Raw genomic sequence first — 25,125 nt, forward strand, 5'->3', positions numbered from 1 at the left:
CAACAAAGGTAGGTTTTCGCTGACCAACCCCATCAAGCTGCGGAGGCTCCGTCGGTTGGGAGAACATGAAAACGAATGGAGCCGTCGTACATTCCCTGGTCTTATTCCCATAACACCCACATCTGGTACATATAATGTGTAATCCCTCGCACTCAATTTTGTGCCAGAGTCCTTCAATGCAAAGTTTTCCAATCACTGGCAGGGAGAGGTCTAATTCTACACATTTTCTAGAAAATTTTCCTCTCTCTACCCTCAAGGTGTTGGTATTCACTCTGATTGCTCTACCGAATGCTAAAGCCACACCCAATAGGAAACTGTCATCATTAAACACAACATTTAGACCCGAAATCAAAATCCAAGCCAAGGTCTTCATAACCTTTGCCAAAGGGGATAAAAACTCCTTACTCCAATTAGACACAACGAGGTAATGATAATAAAGCATTCATTGCCCTCCCTCCATAAACTTGGTTTGGTATGCAGCAATGTCAAACTTGACCATGTAAAACCCATTATCAAAATCAAGTAGATCAAAGTCACCAACGAGCCACCATGTCGACACAAGCCGAGCCTTTATAGTCCAATACCACTGCCTCTTTCCCAACAAACATAAAACCAAGGCCTCCCTCCATGGTGAACACAACTCCTTGATGACCGAAGCATCCTTCATGATCTGAGGTAGCATACGGTTTCCATCTACATGTTCAATTCTCATCTTTCCCTGGTGAATCAGATTCACCGTCTCCTTAACCAGCATGGTCGTCCCCCCCCCCCCAATCAACTTTTCATGAAAAGAAACAGGAGAACCATCGTCACTGCCTCCTTCCTAAGGAACTTGCTCGCGGGGGGACTTACCTTCTCCTTACTAGAAAATCTCTGTTTCTCACCAAATAATCTTTATCGTTGATCCATAGACTCAATCTTGTACTTTTTTTGTTACAAGTAGGAATGTAAAAAGAGGGACAACTAGACAACTACATCATGACACAAAAGAGGCACCATCATCGACAGGGAGAGCTTCCAAACCTTCCAATCCCAGCCTTCACGAACCGCTGGCTTCGCCAATGCATCCGCAATCGTGTTCCTTTCCCGGGGGATGAGAGTATTGGATATTTGATGCAGAGCAGTAACCTTGAAACAACAATGGAGTCACGAACAGAACCTGCAATAAAATAAGCTGAGTCGCGAAAATCAATTCGCTGTCCTTGAAGGTTTTATCCCGGAATATCCAGAACACCTCCCCAGGATTAAACAGCTTCCTCCGGCGTGAACGGGTAACAGAACTGGTGAAAAATAATAATAATATTGTGATTGCTCAAGAATTAGACAAAGGTAGGGAAAGAAGAGAGGAGATGAGTGTGTTCAACAATGTGAAATTTGTCCTCTATATATAGCCAAAAATCCGTTAATTCCAAGGTAAGTTGCACATTAATTTTGGGTGATAAAAATTAAAGCTTTGTAGTTTCAAGGTCTGAATGCACAGTCAACAAGATTTGGAAATTCCAAGGTTTGAAGGGAGTGGACGGTGCACATGTGGAAATTGTGGGACTTGGAACTTTTGGAATATCATCAATTTTCCAACAATCCCCCACATATTTCAAAAGTTTCAAGGTAGGGTTAAGGAGAGGTTTCCTGAGTAATCACCGAGAGTGCAACTTTTCGAATCTGGTGCCTTTTGGGCTATGAACCAAACCTAGACCAACAAGACTTAACACACAAGTGAATTGGTGGAGCAAGCTCTATGAACCAAGACACTTTAGTGTGTGTTAGAGGCCTTACTAATCATTACACCCCCACATTTTCTCACTGTTATCGTTGTGGTGCGCTTAATCGGCCATGCGCATGCCTGGTATTCTTTGAGTGCTCTAGAGATTAGCCAATTCTCATACAAGCGGCCCCACTTGACACGCATATAGGTGATTCCATCAAGTATATGCCGCATTTCATATACCACCCATAAGGGCTATGGAAATCATTAAAAGCTTAAGAGCTTATCCTCTCTAAATGCAGCACAACACTTACATCCTAGGAATGGACCACACAATAAAATATTTAGTGATGTCAGATCAATATGAATAACTTGTTTTTCCCATATGAACCTTCTTCATGGGATCTCTAATCACAAAGGTTGGGTTACCATTATTCACTGATTCCAATTGGCTCAAGTCTCATTCCCCTCGATGTATCAATGATCAATTTTCTACCTAAGGGTTTAGTCAGAGGGTCGGCCAAATTTACCTCTGATTTTACATAATCTATGGAGATAACTCCATCTTTCAGCAGCTGATTTACCACATTGTGTCTCAATCGAACATGTCGATTCTTACCATTATACGTTTTGTTCTTAGCAATTGCAATTGCAGATTGGTTATCACAATGCATCGACACTGATGGTGTTGGTTTCATTCCCAAAGGAATATTAGCTAATAAATTTTTCAGCCACTCAGCTTCACTACCAGCTGATTCCAGAGCTATAAACTCTGATTCCATAGTGGATCTAGCAATAATAGATTGCTTAGCTGATTTCCACGCAACCGCACCACCACCAAGTGTAAATATATAACCACTAGTGGATTTTGTCTCGTCTGAATCCGAGATCCAATTAACATCACTGTATCCTTCAAGTACAGCGGGAAATCCACTATATTTGATACCAAAGTTCATGGTACCTCTCAAGTATTTCATTACTCTAGCAAGTGCTTCCCAATGATCCTTATTGGGGCTATGAGTATACCTGCTCAATCTGCTAACAACGTATGCTATATCTGGCCGAGAAAAGTTCATCAGATGTAGCAAGCTTCTAATAATTTGAGCATATTCAGATTGAGAAACAGGATCTCCTTTATTTTTCTTCAGTTGGGTGTTGGAATCATAAGCTCACAGATTTAGCATCATAATAACCAAATTTCTTAAGAAGTTTTTCCACATAGTGTTCTTGGGATAATGTGATACTATCTCCCTTCCTTATGATTTTCACACCCAATATAACACTTGCTTCTCCCATATCCTTCATGTCAAATTTCGATGAGAGGAAATTTTTGGTCTGGATTACAATATCAATGCAAGTACCAAAAATAAGCATATCGTCTACATATAAAGAAATAATGACACATTCACCATCCACAGTTTTAGCATAAAAATTGTGATACTAATCAGAAGATGAAATAGCATCAGAAAAGGTTAAAGGATCATTATCAATTAAATAAATATAAAAATCATTTCCAAAGGAAGTTGGTTTCCTTTGTCTCTTACTCCTTCTAAAATCTTCCTCCTCATGTTCATGCTCAATATCTGCAGAGTCATTGTTAGCATTTTGAAAAGGTACATGCACAGAATCATCAAAATTAATCAATTCAGAATGAGAATTAGAGGCATATTTAGATTTCAAAGGAAACTCATGTTCAAAGAATTCAGCATTCTTGGTTTCTAAGATAGTATCATAGTCATGCACATCACTCTTTAAAACAAGAAATCTATAAGCAGCACTATGTTCAGCATAGCCAATAAACATGCAATCAGAAGTTTTAGAATCGATTTTCCTTTTCTTAGGATCAGGTAACATAACCTTAGTAAGACACCCCCACACTTTTAAATATTTCAGATTGGGTTTATAGCCTTTCCACAGTTCATAGGGTGTCTTACCAGTTTTCTTGTGAGGAATCCTATTCTGAAGAATGCATGCAGTCAATAAAGCTTCACCCCACAAATTATCAGGTGCAGAAGAGCTAACAAGTAAATAATTCATCATATTTTTCAAAGTCCTATTTTTCCGTTCAGCTACACCATTTGATTCAGGAGAATAAGGAGGAGTTACTTCATGTATAATACCTTCCTTTTTGCAGAAATCATTAAAGATTGTATACTCACCTCCTCTGTCAGATCTAACTCTCTTAATCTTTCTATCCAATTGATTTTCTACTTCAGCTTTATAAGAAAGAAACATGTCAAAGGCATCATCTTTATTTCGAATAAGATAAACTTTGGTATATCTAGAAAAATCATCTATAAAGGTAATATAATATCTCTTACCACCTCTGGTTTCAGTATGTTTCAAATCACCTAAATCAGTATGAATACATCCAAGAAGTTCAGTTTCACGTTCAAAAATAGAAGGACAAGATTTCTTACTCAATTTCGTTTCAACACAAATTTCACATTTATCACAGGGTTTATATGCGCCATCAATTAAGCCTAAGTTATGCATTTTCTGAGGATAAGAAAAATTCACATGACCTAGTCTAGCATGCCATACATCAACATAGTCAATCAAGTAAGCAGAAGAAGATTCTTCATTTATTATTCCAGAAACATTGAGTACAAAAAGACCTTAGTCATAATATCCCTTCCCTATGAATACATTATCCTTGGTCATAACAATTTTATCTGATTGCAAAGTGACCCGGCTTTCCACAGACAAAACAACTCCTCTTGTTTGTGTCTCTTGTGTTCCTTTTGAAGGGGGTGTTAGAAGGTTTAGGGATAAATTGACCAGATTTCTTATTAGCATACCTGTTGTGGACAGATTTATTATGTACCATGTTTGCTCGCGAAGTCAAGGCCTTTGATCTTGCTTGCCTTATCTCCCTTCTGCTGGTGTCTTCAATCAGGATGCGTGCTATGAGATCATCAAGGAGCATCTGTTTCAACTGTTGTTTGTAATCATTCCAGGAGTCTGCCAATTTGTTAACCAGTGCTCCAACAGCATACTCATCAGGTAATTTGATGTTCTCACTTTTCAGGTCTTCAATGAGTTTGTGGTACTCATTGATTTGGGATCTCATGTCTTTGTCTTCGGTCATCTTCCAGTTGCAGTGGTTGTCAATGATGAAGTTGCGCCTTCCAACACTTTCAGCGGTGTACTTCTGAATCAGTGACTCCTATATTTCCTTTGCTTTCTTGTAGGAACAGTACACATCAAATAGCTCATTAGATAACGTACTGATAATAGTATGACGACATGCCTTGTTAGCATGTGCCCAATTTTGTTTCTGTTTCTCAGTAGCAGAAGAATCTGGTTCAGGATTTGTGAGGGCATCTGCAACACTGTGCATGTCAAGAGTTGAGGAGATCCTTTCTTGCCACCTGCGGAAATTCTAGCCTCCAAACACCTCAATTTTGGAGATGTCAGGAAACGGCTTGGCGTAGGCAGGAATCGGGACCGAACCAAGAATGGAGAGAGGCATAGCACCCTTTCCAACGTTGGGACTTCCATTCTGGTCACTGTCAGCGTTCGTCATGGTAAAACCTTCAAGATTGTTGGATATTTGATGCAGAGCAGTAACCTTGAAACAGCAATGGAGTCACGAACAGAACCTGCAAGAAAATAAGCTGAGTCACGAAAATCAATTCGCTGTCCTTGAAGGTTTTATCCCGGAATATCCAAACACCTCCCCAGGATTAAACAGCTTCCTTCGGCATGAACGGGTAACAGAACTGGTGAAAAATAATAATAATATTGTGATTGTTCAAGAACTGGACAAAGGTATGGAAAGAAGAGAGGAGATGAGTGTGTTCAACAATGTGAAATTTGTCTTCTATATATAGCCAAAAATCCGTTAATTCCAAGGTAAGTTGCACATTAATTTTGGGTGATACAAATTAAAGCTATGTAGTTTCAAGGTCTGAATGCACAGTTAACAAAATTTGGAAATTCCAAGGTTTAAAGGGAGTGGACGGTGCACATGTGAAAATTGTGGGACTTGGAACTTTTGGAATATCATCAATTTTCTAACAGAGAGCAGCCGTGAAACTCCGGTTCCTGGATAACTCAGTCTTGTATGGTTAAATTTTTTTTTTTAATAGGCCGATGTACACACAGTCTTATGTCATGTGTGAAGTCAATAAAAAACTAAAAAATAATAACGCAAAGGACAATCAAATCCGATGTTTTTAGACTGTCCATCCTTGTGTTGCAAGAGAAACATATTTTTATTCTGGTACGCGTCTACCTAATTTTGTATTGCACTGCTGCAAGTCTTCGCCCAGACTCTATAACAAATTCTTAAGCTCATTAAATTTTCCTCATGTTGTTGAAAGTAGATTGAAGCTACTAAAATCGATCAATAACACGGTGAATCAATGGCTGCTTCAATCTCATACATTCTAATTCCTTTGTCCAAAACGCATCAAGCTAGCTTCCCACCAAGTCTAATCCCAACACCACCACCATCGTATATCACCCAAATCCAAAAGTCAACCACGAAACTCATAGTCCGCAACAACAAAAACAACTCCTCCTCCTCCGCGATCTCCACCGCCGATGTGTGGCGAGAAATCCACGGCGAGAATGACTGGGCCGGGCTTTTGGAGCCCATGGACCCTACCCTGCGGCGGGAGCTGATCCGCTACGGCGAGATGGCACAGGCCTGCTACGACGCTTTCGACTTCTACCGTTTCTCCGAGTACCGCGAGAGCTGCCTCTTCCCGCGCCGTGACTTCTTCGACTCCCTCGACATGTGCCACCATGGCTACATCGTCACGCGCTACCTCTACACCACCGGCAGCAGCTTTTTCAAGAAGTGGAGCAACCAAGCTAAATGGGCTGGGTACGTCGCCGTTTCAGATGACGCCACCTCTCACCGACTCGGCCGCAGGGACATCACCGTCGCGTGGCACGGCACCAGCGCGTACCTCAAGTGGGTGCCGTACCTCGTACCTGTCTCCTCTCACTCCATCCCTTGCCCCGATCAAAAAGTTAAGGTGCGTTACTAATTATTTAGTTGATTTATGACCACAAGTTAAGTCAATAAGGCTATAAGGTGAATGGACATAGCTCAAAAACACTTTCAAAGAATGTTGAATACAAACTTTATCTTAACGGTTTATAAGCCTATAAGGTGAATGGAGCTCAAGAATTCCTTGTGTTTTGCAAAACTCTAACCCAAATTAACAAAAAAAAAAAGTTATCGGTTAAATTAATTTAATGAAATGTCAAACACACTTTAATTGGATTTTTATATACGTTTTGTATACATTTAAAAGGGATGTAACTCCTCCATAGAGAATCAGTATGATATAAATAATTTCTTGTGTTTTGCAAAACTCTAACTCATCGTTCAATCACATTAAAGATAAATATGTTATAATTTTTATATTTTATTTATTAATTTATCTATTAAAACTCTTATTAGTTTATTGAGTTGTGGCATGTGGGTTAGTAACCCACATTATGAGTCTTATTTAGAGAACCTCTCTCAAAATATATTAACAAATTAAATGAAGAGTTAAATTTTATTAATTAGTATGCCATTTTTGTAAGAAGGTGGAATCTGGGTTATTGGAGCTTTACACCAATAAAGACCAAACATGCAGATATTGCAAGTACTCGGCGAGGGAACAAGTTCTCTCTGAGTTGAAGAGGTTGATGGAGCGCTACTACGACGAGGAACTAAGTATCACTGTCACGGGTCACAGTCTGGGGAGCGCGTTGGCTGTTTTGAGCGCTTACGACATCGCTGAAATGGGGTTAAACGGGAAGAGGAACAACAATGTCATTCCGATTTCTGTGATGTCATTTTCGAGCCGAAGGGTTGTGAATACGAGGTTCAAGGAGAGGTTAGAAATGTTGGGGGTGAAGGTGCTAAGGGTGGTGAATGTGCATGACATGGAGGTCAGGCCGCCGAGGGTGATGAAGCTCGTGGATGATCTGTTGTGGAGTTATTCTCATGTTGGGGTGGAACTGGCGTTGGACCAAAAGAACTCACCTTTTCTTAAGCCGGATGTCGATCCTGCCTCTGCCCATAACTTGGAGGTTCTTTTGCATTTGATTGACGGGTTAGTGTCATTAAATAATTATCTCTATACCTTATCGTCATGCATGAGTTGAGTTCAGATTCTCTACAACTTGAACAACAAATAAATCACCCAAAATTATATTCCCTTGTCCCTAATTACAAGACCTCATGAGGACTATTACAGTTTTAAGAAAATATGTAATGAGTCTAATTAGTGCATTTGTTTTTAAAAAATTCATACAATTTTTCCTAATTACCAGAATTTCATGGGTAATATAAGAAAATGAATAATTTTTTTACAAACTTATTGCTAACAGTTTGAAATACCCCTTAGTGCGAAGTCCGGAATACTCCTGGTGCGAAGTTCAGAATATTGAGTCTACCCTAGTTAGAATCTGTAAAGAATTATTCTTGAACATAATTCATTCTCTTTACATATGGAAAGCATTGGTAGCCAAAAACTCTTAGTCTAGGGTAATATGGTCTTTTAGACTTTTACGCCCAAAACTCCAGAGTATGAAGTTTCTTTACCAATGGAAAATACTGACAATTGATAAATAAGGAAACCAACTATTAAGGAAGCATTAACCCAAAATGAAAAACTCAAGTTAATCCTGTTTTGACAATGTGATGATGATGTTTGTGTTTGGCAAGACCATTTTACTATGGCGTATAAGGAAATGCAAGTTGCTGAGATATTCTTTTGTAAGCTAAATAATTCATGAACTTAATTGTAAGTGATTAATCTTTGAAACTCCTCCGTCCTCACTTTGAAAGTCTTTAATCTTCCACTGAAAATGTTTCTCAATAGAGGCTTGAAGTTTAAGAAATCAAGTATAAAAGTCAGATTTATTTCTTAAATGATATAATCATGTTCTCTCTTGATGCTTTGTTCCTCTGTTCCTTCTGCGGCAAGGGTTCCTCTCCCATTCCATGGCTTGCAGCGGGGCGTGCGTTCAACTAGTGGAGCCCCAATTTCTATGGAAGATGCGGACGACGATGGAGACCCCTCGCACAAAAATGACAACACAGATCAGGAAAAAGGAAAAAGAAGGATCCTCTATTTCATCCTTTACCCTGTTCGTCGATGGGATCCCTAATCTCGTCGACTACTTCCATATTCGTCCTCTCTTTGGCCACATCGGAAGCTTGGTAAACGTCTTTGTTCAGAAGCAGAGTAGGTTTGGGAGGGCCTACCATTTCGGTTGCCTGAGGTACTCGTTGTTAGAACTAACTACTTCAGCGATAGATTTGCTCAACGCCGTTTCGATTTCGTGAGGTACCTTTCGGTGGCCTTGGGAAAAATTTCCAAAATCAGTAAGTGTCGGGTTGAGTGCTACCGAGGACAATCTTTCGCCATCGCCAGTGAAGGTTGGCTGTGTGTTAGCTCCTTCAAATGACGAACTCAAGATGATCATAGAGCTCTCTAGGGACTCTCCTTGCTCTAGCTGGCTGACGATGCTCCTTTTCTCGGAGACCATCAATTCTTGGTTCCTGGGAGGCTCGACTTTAGGTGAGGAGGAACGTTGTTCTTGCGATGCCCTTTTCCAGAATTGGGATTGGGTGATCTTGTCTCTGTTGGTGACGTTTGCCTGGAAGGTTTTTTTTACTCCCTTCTCCGGTCTGTGGTGGTGTTGGAGTGGATATCCAGCGGGTTGTGAGGTAGTTACAGTGTCGGAGCGGCAGAGGAGGGGTCGACAAAGGAAAGGCTCGATAGTAGGAAAACAGAAGGACAAAGGAGTGTTGGTTGATGAGGTCGTCATGCAATTGGTGGTAAAGGAATCTTTTTTGATTCTCCCTAAAGCTTGTGGCTCTGCTTGTGCTCTGACATGAGCTCGTAGGGACTTTCTAATTGTCAAATGTAAGACCCAAGATTTTAAGCTTAGGATCAGTGGAAGAGATTTCCATTTACGATTAGGGTTGATGTATTGTGAAAGAAAACCTGAACTAGAGTTTACCAAATGAAATAAATTTATGAAGGAGAAAGTTCAGGAAAAGTCAAAGGATTACATCATGATCGATAAAAGTTATAGTACGATCGTTATACGCTTAACCTAGGTCAGAAACCCTAGTATATAGCTAATTTTCACTTTTAGGCACGACGGAAGTTAATTCCAAAAATCTTCAGAGAAATGTTAGAACTTCTCTTTTTCCATATATCACAATCGTTTCGAGGCGAAACTCTAGGATCTACGAACGTCCGATTCCAATCATCGGAAGTTTGTCGAAACCGAATCCCTGGTATTTCAAAACCCTAGAATTTCTCGACAATGAAGACTTTATCTATTCAGAGCTTCAAATGAATATTCTACACGCGTACACCCATTTCTCTTGATGATTTCAATCTTTCTTCCGAAGGAAGTTTTCTATTCCGACATTCGATGCAAAAAGCAACTTATCGGGTAAAATAGTTTTATACCGACTATGCTTTAGTTGCCAAAAATACAAAGAGACCTCATTTTAGTTTTGGAATTCTTTCGCCAAAACCTATCTTAGAATTCACGGAGAATGACGCCGGAAAAATCAGATTCGCGAAACTTTCATTTTACCGCGTTTTGCCAACCTCTATATATAGCCAAGAAATGAAAAAAAAAACAAATATCTTACCCATTTCATCCAAGGAGGCCGCGAGTTTGAGAGGAGAGGAGGAGAAGAAGATTTTGTTCAATCCTTGCTTGATCGTTGATTAATCAGTTGCTGCTTCAAGGTTTCGAGGTATAGTCGCTAATCCTTACCTCTGATCGCTTTTTCCATAGCTTTTCTGTAGAGTTTTCTGAGCGGATAGTTTATGGGTTTTTGCAAAACTATCCTGAATCTTTCATTTCTGATTCTAAACCTCTTCTATATGTGCCCAAGATCACTTCTGCTGGATTAGATTTTCCGTTATGTCGCCGGAATTCCGCCGGAATCAATTTTAGCCTTAAATACCCATTTTTGGAGTTTTTGAGGTAAAGCTTCAACCTTTAGGTTAAAAACTATCGCCTTAGCTTAGTGTTAGTAGGATTAGTTGTCATAAACGTCGTTAGTAACGTCCCTGCAAAATTTGGTTTTTGGGATTTCAGTTTTGAAATTTCTAAGTTAAAAATCATGACCAAAATACCCCTGCGACAGTTTTCGATCCGATAATTTTTCCGAGTTCAGAATACCCTTAGTTACGGCTAATGATAGCATAGGAACCAAGTTTGATCGAAGAAAAATCGAGCCCCATAATTACCTAAAGTGGCCGAGCCCTATTAAGGGGGAGGAGGAAAATTTCCTTTTCCGAAAACTTGTCTTTCGCGCTAGATTATCGTACCTTAGAGTATAGATTACTTCGTGTAACCTTAGTAAGTATCGATAGCTTAGTTCTCGATAGATTCTGATAGTATTTCTGTGACTTTGCTTTAAAGGAACTTTTGAGGAATTTCCTGAGGAGCAACGCTTTGCTTGTGAGGAAGAGTTAGAAGATAATCCTGGAGAATCTGCAGGTGAGGGCTTCTCACTGAATCTCTAGTTAATGCTTAGGGTCGATGTTTCGACATTGTTTACTGTTTATGCACTGGAATTGTGTGTGATTGGAAATTGTTTTCTGAGGCTTCGGCTGACAATGTAGATGATTCATCTACTGAATGTTTTTGAGATTGTCTTACATGCTATGTGCTATGTGGGTAATCTAGGATGTGTGGTGCATGCTTTATATGCTAAGTGCTAAGTGTTTATGATGCGATTTATTGATATATGACATGTTGTTGAATGTGATGATTTAAATATGCTCTGTACTGGAATCTGAGATTCTGAATGGTGAGAATAGCGGGCAGGTCGTGCCGATTTTATTTTGAGAGTTTTGAGAAAGTTTGATAGGACGAACGAGGTTCGGGCCTTAATTTTGTTTAGTGGATCGAGACATCCTCTGGAAGCGACTTGGGATTGGGAGATCCTGCAAATGTATAAGACTTGCGATAAGACGAAATGGAATCTATTTTATAAAGAAAATTCATAAGACCTTAAATAACCTCAAAATCTTTAAGTAATGATAACAACCTCGAAGGAAGGCATTGGAAGTCAAGTCATAGTTTTGGAAAAACGAGGAGTGTCGTCGGATCCAAGTGTTGAGGAGTTTGGTAAGTTCTGAGTATGTTGGTACTCCTTCGCTCGTTGAGCAGTTTGTTAGCCATCCAAGGGATGAGCCGAGAAGCTTCACTGAGGCGTGAGACCTTGTGAATGCGTGATACTCCACTGAGGCGTGAGACCTTGTGGAAAGCATGGACCTTCACTGAGGCGTGAGACCTCGTGAACAGCATGAAGCTTCACTGAGGCGTGAGACCTTGTGAATGCGGGATACTCCACTGAGGCGTGAGACCTTGTGGAAAGCATGGAACTCCACTGAGGCGTGAGACCTTGTGAGAGCATGAAACTTCACTGAAGCGTGAGACTTCGTGAGAGCATTGATGACCCGAAGAGTCATCGTGAGTGGTTGCACTCATTTTATGATTATTGTATTTTGTCGCAGAATCGACTTTACCTTAGGGTAAGCTTTTAGAAACTTTAATTTACCTAGAACACGTGGCGACGTGTCGAGTGAGATCGGAGACGTTGGTTGACTAATCATCCTGCATTCATGCAACATTAATGGGGTATTAACACAGGACGTACTCTGGACCTCGTCGGATTCCAAAATGGTCATAAGACCCGGATTTCCGTGAAAGAGCGTTTGTAAACGTCTCTTGTAGCAGACCGAAATGGCAGACCTACGGGTTACGGCTGATCTGGCTACCTTTGTGTGGTGTAAGTGGCACGCGGGCAGAAATGGTCCCACCGTTGCTGGTGCTAGGATTGATCCGTTTGATGCCCATCCGTTCCGGATTGCATATTGGTTGACTGGGTTAACCTGCATATCATTTCATGCAACATGCATACTGACATAGTTGATGAGTGTGTTTGATACTTGTTAGTTCTACTTGATGCATGTTAACTGTGATTTACAGTCGTTATATTCTTTGTGGAAATATGCAACCCTAGGATGTTATCCCTAGTTATAAGCCTAAGTGGCTATTATCTTATTTATATTTATTGGTGCTATTATTTACATAATTCTTTGGAGTTGACCCTCGCGTCTTCTGTGTGTGCTTTGGCGAACAAACGCCCTTTGTCAGATGTCTTTGGCGGGCTGATTCATGATGGTTCATCCTTCGGGAGGAACTAGGGTTGAGATGCGGGAACTGGAGCGTATCGCGGTAGCGAGAGGAGGACGGATGGTGTACATAGACTAGGTCGTTCTGGATTCAGAATTCGGGCGACGATCATGCTAGCATGTAGGTTTTAGTGCTGGTGTGAGCTCCTCGAGATGGGATTAGTGTAGGAGTAGAGTCTTAGCTCTGAACATCATTTGTTTTCTTTGGGGACAGGGTAGTTTCCCACCTATAGCTTTTTGTGTGGTTTTTTACGAGAATCATAGAGAGTTGGTTGGACTTAGGAGGTCTTGCTTCAGGCCGATGGGCCAGCTTATTCTCAGTTTTGAGGGATGGTGTTGCGGACACTTGACCTTTCTTGTGGATTGTACCTTTTGCCTTCGGGCGTTACACTTTTCTTTCCGTCACTGGAGGTTTACTCGTGACGAGGTTACTACTACAGCGGGGGCTGTTTATATATTGTATATTAGTTCTGATTATTGTTATTGTTGGGTTTTATTTAATTCAGTCTTGTCTTAGTTATTATCGAAAAAAAAAATATTCACGTTTTTCCGCATTAAGTTTATTTTGGTTACTAAAGTGACGCCACCGAAATCGGGGTGTTACATCAAACAAGTTGGTGTCGTCCGTATCAGTTCTGAGGAGGAAGTCATTCAAAGCTTCACTGACCATCTCATTGCTAATCATCTGCGTCTTTACAGAGCTACCTAGCGATGGTGCCAGTTTGCTGGGTTGGTTTAGGTGTTTATGGGGTCTTGTTTTGGTTTTTTTGGGAGGGTGTTGCAGTTGTTTATTCTGCTTCCTGTTATCCCTCTTTAGGTTTTTCTCCCTTGCAGGCTTGGGCTTTTGGCTGGAGTTTCCTATGTCCTTGAGGGTTTTGGGGCGTTCTGCTGGTGTTGGTTGTTTCTGTTCCTGGTTCTACCGGGTGGGCTTTTGGGGGCTTGGGCTTTTAGGGGCTTTCAAGTGCTTTTTGGGTTTTTTCTTAGCCTTTTAGGGGCTTTTTCTTCTTCGGTTCTTGGGGGTCTTTTAGATTTCCCTTTCTTAGTTGCTTTCTGGCTTTGCCAGCTTTTTGTTTCGTTTGAGGAGGGTTGTGAATCTTGTCAATTTCCTCATGTATTAAGCAAGATATATATTTTGGCTTAAAAAAAGAAAAACGAGTAAATTCTTCAACAAAGATCACATAGTAATTATATTTGTCGGAAGAAAGGGTGGAAGCAGCCCAATAGGCCACTATAATTTTTTTCTAAAGGAAAGCATGAAACATTAGGGCTTGTTTGGTATGCCGTATTAGGCATGATAGTATAAGTTTATACAATACATTATGGACTTATCCATTGTTTGGTGTTCACATTGTATAAGCTTATACAACAATATCCTCTTATACATCAAAATGATGGATTATTTAATCCACCCTATAAATGATGGATAAAGCATGTTAAGAGTGCAATGTATAAACTACTTCAATATATTTAATCAACCCCCACCACAATCACCCTCCACCACCACCGCCTCCACCACTGTCACTGGCACCACCACCGTCGTCAGCACCACCACAACTACCGTCGCTGCCACCACAACCACCCTCCACCACTGCCGCCTCCACCACTACCGCCACCATCGTCGCCGCCACCACCACCACCACCGTCGCTCCCTCCACCACCACCGCCTCTATCAGTACCGCCACCATCGTCGCCACCGCCTCCGTCGTCGCCGCCACAACCACTCTCCACCACCACCACTACCACCACCACTACTGCCACCACCACCACCTTTGTAACACCCCGATTTCGGTGGCGTCACTTTAGTAACCAAAAGAAAATACTTTAAGCGGAAAAACGTGAATTATTTTTTTTTCGACAATATAACTAAAGACAGAAAGCAATAAAACTCCCCAACAAAAGATAAAAGGAACTACTATACAACTATATATACATGCCTCGTGTCGGGTGACAGAAAAGAGTAACGCCCGAAGGCAATATGTACAGTCCAAAATAAAGACACTGTGTCCGCAACACTAACCTACAAAAACTGAGAGCAAGTTGGCCCAGCGGCCTAAGAAAGGACCCCCTAAATCCAACCAGCTCTCTGCGATCTCCATAGGAAACCACACAAAAGCTACCGGTAGGAAAACTACCCTGTCCCCAAAAACGGAAGCATGACGGTCAGAGCATCGACACAACTCCTACACTATCCCTACCCGAGGAGCCCACACTAGCACTCGATCCTACATGCTAGCGCGGTCGTCATCCGAATCTGCATCCAGGACGACTAGGTCGGCGTACTCAACACTGCCCTCTCTGTCCACCCTAATGCGCTCCCGCACTGGACTCTCGGGCTCAGGGCCCGGGACGAGATCCGCGACGACAGCAGCAGCAGTAGACGGACTAGACTCCGTCGAAGCCCCACCTACTGGCAACTCCTCAGAAGGATCCTCATCATCTGAAGGAGATGGTGGCGGTGGAGGTACTCCCAAGCCGGGTCCACAGTGTACTCCTGGAGGCAGGTTGAAGCTCACTATGTGCCTCCTCATCACTCCCTCCGTCAAGCGTCCGAATCGATCGACACGGTCCTCCATGATCCGACCGGTGTAGGTCGCACGGTGGCCCTCGGGATCGACCACCCATGCACCTGGGTCGTCTTGGTCAAGCATCTCGTACCTGGTCCCCCCTGACGGGCTGACCATGGTAAACCAATCCCCCATACTCATCTGACAAATGGCGTAGTCCGCCCAAACACACACAGCAGACGCGAGGGTCAACTCCAAAGAATTATATAATTAATAAAGCCAGATATAATTATAGGATAATATATACTCGCCTCTCAGGCTTATAAGTTTTGGAGTAGCTTCCTAGGGTTGCATGTATCACAATAAATATAAAGAGCCACGAAAACAAGTAGCATGCCTCAAACAAATAGGATAAACAGTTACCAATCACACTCAGCAACTAAGTTAGCATGTATGTTGCATGAAATGCAATGCTGGGTAACAAAATGCATTCCGGAAGAAGGATGGACATCAACGAGACGGCCCTAACACCAGCCACGGTGGGTACCTTCCTGCTCGCGTGTCTCTTACACCACACAAAAGTAGTCAGATCAGCAGTGAACCCGTAGGTCTGCCATTCCGTCTGCTACTGAGGACCACCGTAGTGTCCTAAATATGGAAATCCGGGTCTTATGACCATTTTGGAATCCACCGAGGTCCGGTATCACGCCGTGTATTAACCTCAAAATGAGTGCATGAATGCAAGTGATTAGCCAAACAACGTCTCCGACCTCACCCGACACGTCGCCACGTGTTCTAAATTAACTTAAAGTCTCTAAAAGAATACCCTAAGGTAAATGTCGATTCTGCGACAAAATACAATTAATCATAAACAAAAGAGTGCAGCCACTCACGACAACTCTTCGAGTCATCAATGCTCTCACGAAGTCTCACGCTTCTGTGGAGTCTCACACATTCACAAAGTCTCACGCTTCAGTGAAGTTTTATGCTTTCACAAGGTCTCACGCCTCAGTGAATTTACACACTTGCACGAAGTCTCACGCTTCAATGAAGTTTCATGCTGTTCACGAGGTCTCACGCCTCAGTGAAGATCCATGCTTTCCACAAGGTCTCACGCCTCAGTGGAGTATCACGCATTCACAAGGTCTCACACCTCCGTGAAGCTTCTCGGCTCATCCCTTGGATGGCTAAACAACTGCTCCCAGAGCGAATGAGTATTAACATACCCAAAACTCGAAATCTTCCCAACACTTGGATCCGACGACACTTCTCGTTTTCCAAAACTAAACTTCAATCCAAAGCTTGCATCCGAGATTGTTATCTTTATTTAAAGGTTTAGAGGTTGTTTAATATCTTATGAATTTCTTTATAAAAATAGCTCTTTTTGTCTTATCGTATTCCCTATGAGTTTCAAAGTTCCCATAAACCCAAGTAATTCCTTGAGAAGGTCTCGATCCATTGGAGCATGACAAGGTCCGAACTCCGTTCGTCCTTTTACAACTCTCTCAAAATCTCATAAAAATTCGGCATGACCTGCCCGCAATCCTCACTTTTCAGAATCTCAGGTACAAGTGTAATAGCATCATTGAAACAGCTCAACCAAAAGACATAAACAGCATATTCCAACACATCCTAAGTTAACCATGTAGCACATAGCATGTGAATCATTTAGCACACAATATCATGGCATCAAGTACTCAACAAGTTCGGCCGAAGCCTCAGAAATCATTTCAGACATTTAGCAATTAGGTGCATAACACATAAATCAAGTCGAATTTCATCGACACCTAAAGCATTATCTAGTAATTCAGAGAGTAGCCCTCACCGGTGGGTCTTCCAGCTTCCTCCTCCAAATGTTCTTCAAGCTCTTCTCCTTGGTTTCTTGGAATCTCCTCAAACGAACCTTAAGCAAAAATCACAGAAATCAACACCAAGAGTCAGAAACTCAGCAATCAAAGAGTCCTAGGGTTACACAGTACACTACTACCTCCGTGGTACGACAATCTAACGCGTTAAGACAAGTTTTCGAAAAATCGGATTCTCCCCCCCCCTTGATATAGCTCTCGGCCACTTTCCTTAATTGGGAGGGTCGATTTTTCTTCGATCAAACTTGGTTCCTAGGTTAACATAAGCCGTAACTAAGACGGTTCTAGGCTCGGAAAAATTTTCGGATCGAAAACTGATATAGGGGTAGTTTGGTCATTATTTTTAGCTCAGAATTTCAAAATTGGATTTTTGAAAAACAAATTGGATGGGGACGTCCACAACGACGTTTATGACGACAAATCCTACTAGCACTAAGCCAAGTCGATAGATTAGAGCGTAAAGGTTGCGACTTTGGCGAAAAATGGGTATTTAGGGTAGAAATTGATCCCGGCGGCATTTCGTCGACATTTGACAAAATCTAATCCGCAGAACACGCTCAGGAGCATGCAGGGAAGAAGTTTAGACGCTGAAATCAACCGATTTGAACAGTTTTTCAAAAACCTCAAAATTTTGAACTCAGAAAGTCGCAGGAGAAATGGACAGAAACGACGATTCGAAGGAGAGTATAGGTTACCTACCTCGAGGTCTTCGATTAGTGACGAACGGTGAAGCAAACGGGCAAGAAACGACGAAGATCCGGATCTCTCTCTCTCTCTAGAAACTCGCGGCTTGGAGGGGTGGGGAAAATGGGTTTTGTGAAAAAAATCTAATTTTTCAAGCTATTTATAGGTTTTGGAAAAAACGGAAAAATGATTTTTTTGCGATTCCGATTTTTCCTGCGCGTTCCTCTGCGCATTCTAAGATAGGTTCTGGCGACAGAATTCCAGAACTCAAAATAGAATTCTTGGAATTAAACCAAAAGATCCAAAATCGGCATAAGTCGGTGTAAGTCGGTTTATCCCGAAAAACTACTTTTTGCAGTGATCGTCGGATGAGAAAACTTCCTTCTGAAGAAAGATTAGGAATGATGAGAGAAGTAGGAGAACGCGGGTGGAATCTTCATTTGAGTTTCCGGATAGAAAAAGTCTTCATCGTCTGTCGATCTTAGGTTTTTCGAACTATCAGGGATTCCGTTTCGGCAAACTTCCGAGAATTGGAATTTGACGTTCGTACATTCCAGGATTTCGCATCGAAATGGTTGTTTAAGGACGGAAAAGAGAAGTTCTAACATTTCTCTGAGGATTTTTGGAATTAGTTTCCATCGTGTCCTAAAGCGTAAATTAACTATTCACTATTACCTTCGACCTAGAATTAAGCGTATGTTAGTCGTGCTATAACTCTTTCGGTTTTTCGATACCTTCTTGGACTTTTCCTGAACCTCTTTCCTTCCCAAATTTATCTTAATCAAATAACTCTTTTATTGTATTCACTTATCCAAAGCGTTAAAACTTGGGCCTTACATTACTACCCTCCAAAAAGAAAGTTTCGACCTCGAAACTTAAGGGTCAGTAAAAAGTTCTGGATACTGTTCCTTGATCTTTTCCTTCAGCTCCCACGTTGCATCGCCGGTGTCCTTGTTTCCAAATAACCTTCACTAACTCGATCTCTTTACCCCTCAACTGCTTTACCCTTGTGTCACCAATGCTGATTGGCGGTGTCTCGAAAGACAAGTTATCCTTCAACTCAATGTCATCCAGCTCGATGACGTGCGTCGGATCAGCAATATACTTCCGCAGTTGTGACACATGGAATACATCGTGAACGTTTGATAGAAAAGGCGGTAGTGCGATCTGGTAAGCTACCGGTCCTACACGACGAGTAATCTGATAAGGTCCAATGAACTTTGGCGTCAGCTTTCTTGACTTGATTGCTCGACCAACTCCTGTAGTCTGGGTAACTCGCAGGAACACATGATCTCCTTCCTCGAATTCCAAGGTTCTGCGCCTTTGATCTGCATAGCTCTTCTGCCTACTCTGAGAAGCCTTCATCTTCTCCCTGATCTGCTTAATCTTCTCAGTTGTCTGTTGCAGAAGTTCCGGTCCTACTAACAAATTCTCTCCATCCTGATACCAACATAAAGGTGTTCTACACTTGCGGCCATACAATGCCTCATACGGTGCCATACCTATGGTCGTATGAAAACTGTTGTTATATGTGAATTCAATCAGTGGCAATAGGGTGTCCCAACTGCCCTTATTGTCTAACACGCAAGCTCGTAGCAAATCCTCCAATGATTGGATAGTTCTCTCAGTTTGCCCATCAGTCTGTGGATGATAAGCAGAGCTTAATCTCAGCCTCGTTCCCAAAGCCTCATGAAGAGCTCCCCACAGATGGGAAGTAAACTTCGGGTCTCTATCGGAAACGATACTTGTTGGCACTCCATGAAGTCGCACAATCTCAGCTATATAAATCTCTGATAGCTTATCCACATTGTACGTAGTTCTCACCGGTATGAAATGAGCCGACTTAGTCAGTCGATCCACGATTACCCAAATCGAGTCATATCCTCTTTGAGTTCTTGGTAATGCCACGACAAAATCCATCGATATGCTATCCCATTTCCATTGAGGTACATCCAAGCTTTGTAGCATACCCGCAGATTTCTGATGTTCCACCTTCGCCTTTTGACAGGTCAAACATGCAGCTACATATTCTGCCACTTGTCTTTTCATTCCTGGCCACCAAAAATTCACCTTCAAGTCCTGGTGCATCTTTTTCATTCCAGGGTGAATACTCAGCTTACTTTTGTGACCTTCGTCCAGTATCAACCTCCTTAGGTCAGGGTTGTTGGGTACGCAAACTCTACCCTTACACCGTAGGATATTGTCACTTCCTACCTTAAATTCCGGGTCCTTACCCTGAATTACCAAATTCCTTTTTCCGAGTAAAAATTCATCTTGTAACTGTTGGTCTCGGATTTCTTCCATCAATCCATTGGTAATCCTGATCATCCCGAACCTCAGTTCTCCCTCGGATAATCTTACGTCCAAACTCAAATCTCGGAATTGTTCCAGCAGTTGTAGCTCCTTCACCATCATTGACGAGATATGCATTTTCCTGCTCAATGCATCAGCAACAACATTAGCTTTTCCAGGATGGTATTGCAAGGTAAAATCGTAATCCTTGAGAAACTCCATCCAACGTCGTTGTCTCATGTTCAACTCCTTCTGGTCAAACAAGTACTTCAAGCTCTTGTGATCGCTAAATATGGTGAAATTGCATCCATATAAGTGATGTCTCCAGATCTTCAACGAAAACACAATGGCAGCAAGTTCTAAGTCATGAGTCGGATAGTTCTTCTCATGAGTCTTCAGTTGTCGTGAAGCATAAGCCACCACTTTCCGATGCTGCATCAGCACACATCCCAAACCTTGATGCGAAGCATCACAGTACACTTCATACGGTTCCTCTGGTTGCGGTAAAACGAGTACAGGTGACGTCGTCAAACGTTCCTTCATTGTCTGAAAACTAGTTTCGCACGCTTCGGTCCATGCAAAAGGTTGATCCTTTCTCGTAAGTTGAGTCAAGGGTCCAACGATCTTGGCGAAATTCTCAATGAAGCGACGATAGTATCCCGCCAAACCGACAAAACTCCTGATCTCAGTCACGGTCTTTGGCCGTTCCCATGACAACACCGTCTCTACCTTTGCTGGATCCACAGCTATACCTTCTTTAGAAATCACATGGCCCAAGAATTTTACCTCTTCGAGCCAAAATTCACACTTAGAAGGGTTGGCGTACAACTTTGTCTCTCTCAACACTTGTAAAACCTGACGCAAGTGCCCTTCATGATCTTCAGCGTTCTTTGAGTAGATCAGAATGTCGTCGATAAACACCACGACGAATCGATCCAAGAACGGATGGAATGTCCTGTTCATGTAATCCATGAAGATAGCAGGTGCGTTTGTCACCCCAAATGGCATCACTAGATACTCATAGTGTCCATAACGAGTCCGGAATGCCGTCTTCTGGATATCCTCAGTCTTTACTCTGATCTGATGGTAACCCGACTTCAGGTCTATCTTTGAGAATATCGCAGCTCCTCGTAGTTGATCCATCAAATCATCAATTCTGGGTAGCGGATACCTATTCTTGACGGTTACTTTGTTCAGTTGTCGATAGTCGACACAAAGTCTAGATTTCCCATCCTTCTTTTTCACCAATAAGACGGGTGCTCCCCAAGGTGAAACGCTCGGTCGGATGAATCCTTTCGACAGAAGATCCTCAAGTTGAGACTTCAACTCCACCAATTCCGCAGGTGCCATCCGATATGGTGCAATCGAAATCGGTCCTGTTCCCGGTACGATGTCAATAGCAAACTCAATGTCGCGTACAGGCGGCAAACCAGGTACATCGCCAGGAAAAACATCCGCGAAGTCCTTCACAACTGGAATATTACTCACTTCCGAATTTCCTTTACTCTCCAAGCTCAACAAAACTGAATACTCTTGAGATCCTTCATTCAGAGAGACATTAATATGATTGGCGGATAGATACTCGGAAAGGTCCGAGTCAGGAAATACCACTCTCTTTCGGCTACAGTCCAGAAGACAATGGTAGTGGGACAACCAGTCCATCCCCAGGATAACATCTAGGTTCTTGAGAGTTAGGCACACTAGGTTAGCATGGTAAACTTTATCCCTATAGGTTACTGGGCAATACATGCATGCAGTATTGGCAAGCAGAGTTTTGGCAGGTGTGGTAACTATAAGATCGAAACTCAAAGCAGTAACGGGAAGTTTTAATCTAGTAGCACATTCCCTAGAGATAGAAGAGTGCGTTGCTCCGGAATCAAAAAGTACAGTTAGGAGATTACCGTCAATCTCGCAATCTCCCCTGATCAGACCATCAACATCTTCAGCTTCTTCACCATCCATGGTGTAGACTCTTGCCTTGGCAGCAGGACGCTTCCCACGAGCAGTGTTTACAGCTGGTTCTGTCTTGGGTGCTCTGCATTGAGCAGCAGTATGCCCCAACTTGTTACAGTTAAAGCATTTGGGCCTCATGTCAGTACAAGCATTGGCATAGTGCCCAGGCTGCCCACATCTGTAACAGGTCATCTCCCTGTTCACAGTCTGACCTCCAGAACCTCCAGCAGTACCCACCATGGGCCTATAAGATCCTGAAGCAATTCCTCTACCTGCAGGACGTTGATACGGCTTCCTACTCTGAAATCTCCCTCTGCCTTGAAAATTTTGAGAGCCCGACCTCATCGGCCCTCCTGTCCCAACACGGTTCAGTCTCCTGTTCTTCATTATCTCCACCTCAGTGGCTTTCTCAACCAAAGTCTGAAAACGAGTGATCCCCAACGGTTTCACCGAGTCTTCAATATCGGGCCTCAGCCCATTCACAAAGCGCTTGCACATGTAGGGTTCATCGACCCCATTGCGGAAGAATCGAAAGTGCTTGGCCAACGATTCCAGCTTGGCAGCATATTCCGGGATGGACATGCTACCCTGACGAAGTGTCAGGAATTGCGACTCACGCTCGTCCCGCGCACTATCTGGAAAATACTTTTCCAGAAAAGCAGCACGAAACGAAGTCCAGTTCACTTCCAGGTTGTTTGCTTCCATCATTCCTCTGGCGCCTCTCCACCAGTACTCAGCATCACCCAACAGTAGAAAGGTTGCCATTCCCACCTTGGCCCCCTCAGCAGTCTGCAATACACCGAAGATCTTTTCAATCTCCTGGATCCAGAGATCCGCTTTGTCCGGGTCCGTACCCCCCGAGAACTTAGGTGGATCCTGTCTCCTAAAATCATTCAGGCCTCTGTTCTGATCCATTGTCACTTCCCTCTGGCGTTGGTGCTGATCACGTGCCTCCTCAGCAGCACGCCTCATAGCATTATCGTTTGCCTGTGCAGTCACAGCTTGGGCCATAGTGGCCATCATCTCAGCTAGTTGGTTAGCGTTCACCATGTTCTGCTAAATTAACAAACAGTTAGTGCTCATCATAAGATAGCATCCAATATAACTATGCAATATGATTAAGCAATAACTTCAAACAATTCTAAGCGAAAAATCGCTTGGCAGACAATCAATTTTTACTCTTTGCAGAGTCACACAACCTAGCACAGAAGACCTATTCCCCAAAGACTCCCGAAAGACTCGACTAAGCTCTGATACCACAAATGTAACACCCCGATTTCGGTGGCGTCACTTTAGTAACCAAAAGAAAATACTTTAAGCGGAAAAACGTGAATTATTTTTTTTTCGACAATATAACTAAAGACAGAAAGCAATAAAACTCCCCAACAAAAGATAAAAGGAACTACTATACAACTATATATACATGCCTCGTGTCGGGTGACAGAAAAGAGTAACGCCCGAAGGCAATATGTACAGTCCAAAATAAAGACACTGTGTCCGCAACACTAACCTACAAAAACTGAGAGCAAGTTGGCCCAGCGGCCTAAGAAAGGACCCCCTAAATCCAACCAGCTCTCTGCGATCTCCATAGGAAACCACACAAAAGCTACCGGTAGGAAAACTACCCTGTCCCCAAAAACGGAAGCATGACGGTCAGAGCATCGACACAACTCCTACACTATCCCTACCCGAGGAGCCCACACTAGCACTCGATCCTACATGCTAGCGCGGTCGTCATCCGAATCTGCATCCAGGACGACTAGGTCGGCGTACTCAACACTGCCCTCTCTGTCCACCCTAATGCGCTCCCGCACTGGACTCTCGGGCTCAGGGCCCGGGACGAGATCCGCGACGACAGCAGCAGCAGTAGACGGACTAGACTCCGTCGAAGCCCCACCTACTGGCAACTCCTCAGAAGGATCCTCATCATCTGAAGGAGATGGTGGCGGTGGAGGTACTCCCAAGCCGGGTCCACAGTGTACTCCTGGAGGCAGGTTGAAGCTCACTATGTGCCTCCTCATCACTCCCTCCGTCAAGCGTCCGAATCGATCGACACGGTCCTCCATGATCCGACCGGTGTAGGTCGCACGGTGGCCCTCGGGATCGACCACCCATGCACCTGGGTCGTCTTGGTCAAGCATCTCGTACCTGGTCCCCCCTGACGGGCTGACCATGGTAAACCAATCCCCCATACTCATCTGACAAATGGCGTAGTCCGCCCAAACACACACAGCAGACGCGAGGGTCAACTCCAAAGAATTATATAATTAATAAAGCCAGATATAATTATAGGATAATATATACTCGCCTCTCAGGCTTATAAGTTTTGGAGTAGCTTCCTAGGGTTGCATGTATCACAATAAATATAAAGAGCCACGAAAACAAGTAGCATGCCTCAAACAAATAGGATAAACAGTTACCAATCACACTCAGCAACTAAGTTAGCATGTATGTTGCATGAAATGCAATGCTGGGTAACAAAATGCATTCCGGAAGAAGGATGGACATCAACGAGACGGCCCTAACACCAGCCACGGTGGGTACCTTCCTGCTCGCGTGTCTCTTACACCACACAAAAGTAGTCAGATCAGCAGTGAACCCGTAGGTCTGCCATTCCGTCTGCTACTGAGGACCACCGTAGTGTCCTAAATATGGAAATCCGGGTCTTATGACCATTTTGGAATCCACCGAGGTCCGGTATCACGCCGTGTATTAACCTCAAAATGAGTGCATGAATGCAAGTGATTAGCCAAACAACGTCTCCGACCTCACCCCGACACGTCGCCACGTGTTCTAAATTAACTTAAAGTCTCTAAAAGAATACCCTAAGGTAAATGTCGATTCTGCGACAAAATACAATTAATCATAAACAAAAGAGTGCAGCCACTCACGACAACTCTTCGAGTCATCAATGCTCTCACGAAGTC

The 25,125-nt window shown here is 42.8% G+C and overlaps 1 protein-coding gene across 4 annotated transcripts; it reads left to right on the forward strand.

The window, feature by feature from the left end:
- The first annotated feature begins 5,924 nt into the window (after positions 1 to 5,924).
- LOC130737682 (phospholipase A1-Igamma2, chloroplastic-like) lies at positions 5,925 to 13,377 on the forward strand. Of its 4 annotated transcripts, XR_009018867.1 has the most exons (4): positions 5,925 to 6,696; positions 7,256 to 7,770; positions 11,120 to 11,197; positions 12,863 to 13,377. XR_009018867.1 is itself a non-coding variant. In XM_057589508.1 (3 exons), exons 1-3 carry the CDS (start codon positions 6,076 to 6,078, stop codon positions 12,885 to 12,887), a joined length of 1,161 nt encoding a protein of 386 aa, XP_057445491.1. In that variant the 5' UTR covers positions 5,925 to 6,075; the 3' UTR covers positions 12,888 to 13,377. The 4 variants fall into 4 exon arrangements, 3 of the variants coding, with proteins under 3 accessions (XP_057445491.1, XP_057445489.1, XP_057445490.1); XM_057589508.1 differs by lacking the exon at positions 11,120 to 11,197; XM_057589506.1 differs by lacking the exons at positions 11,120 to 11,197; positions 12,863 to 13,377 and having other exon boundaries at positions 7,256 to 11,025.
- The last annotated feature ends 11,748 nt before the right edge of the window (positions 13,378 to 25,125 follow it).

This window comes from Lotus japonicus, chromosome 2 (genome assembly GCF_012489685.1).
Source record: "Lotus japonicus ecotype B-129 chromosome 2, LjGifu_v1.2".
NCBI lineage: Eukaryota > Viridiplantae > Streptophyta > Magnoliopsida > Fabales > Fabaceae > Lotus > Lotus japonicus.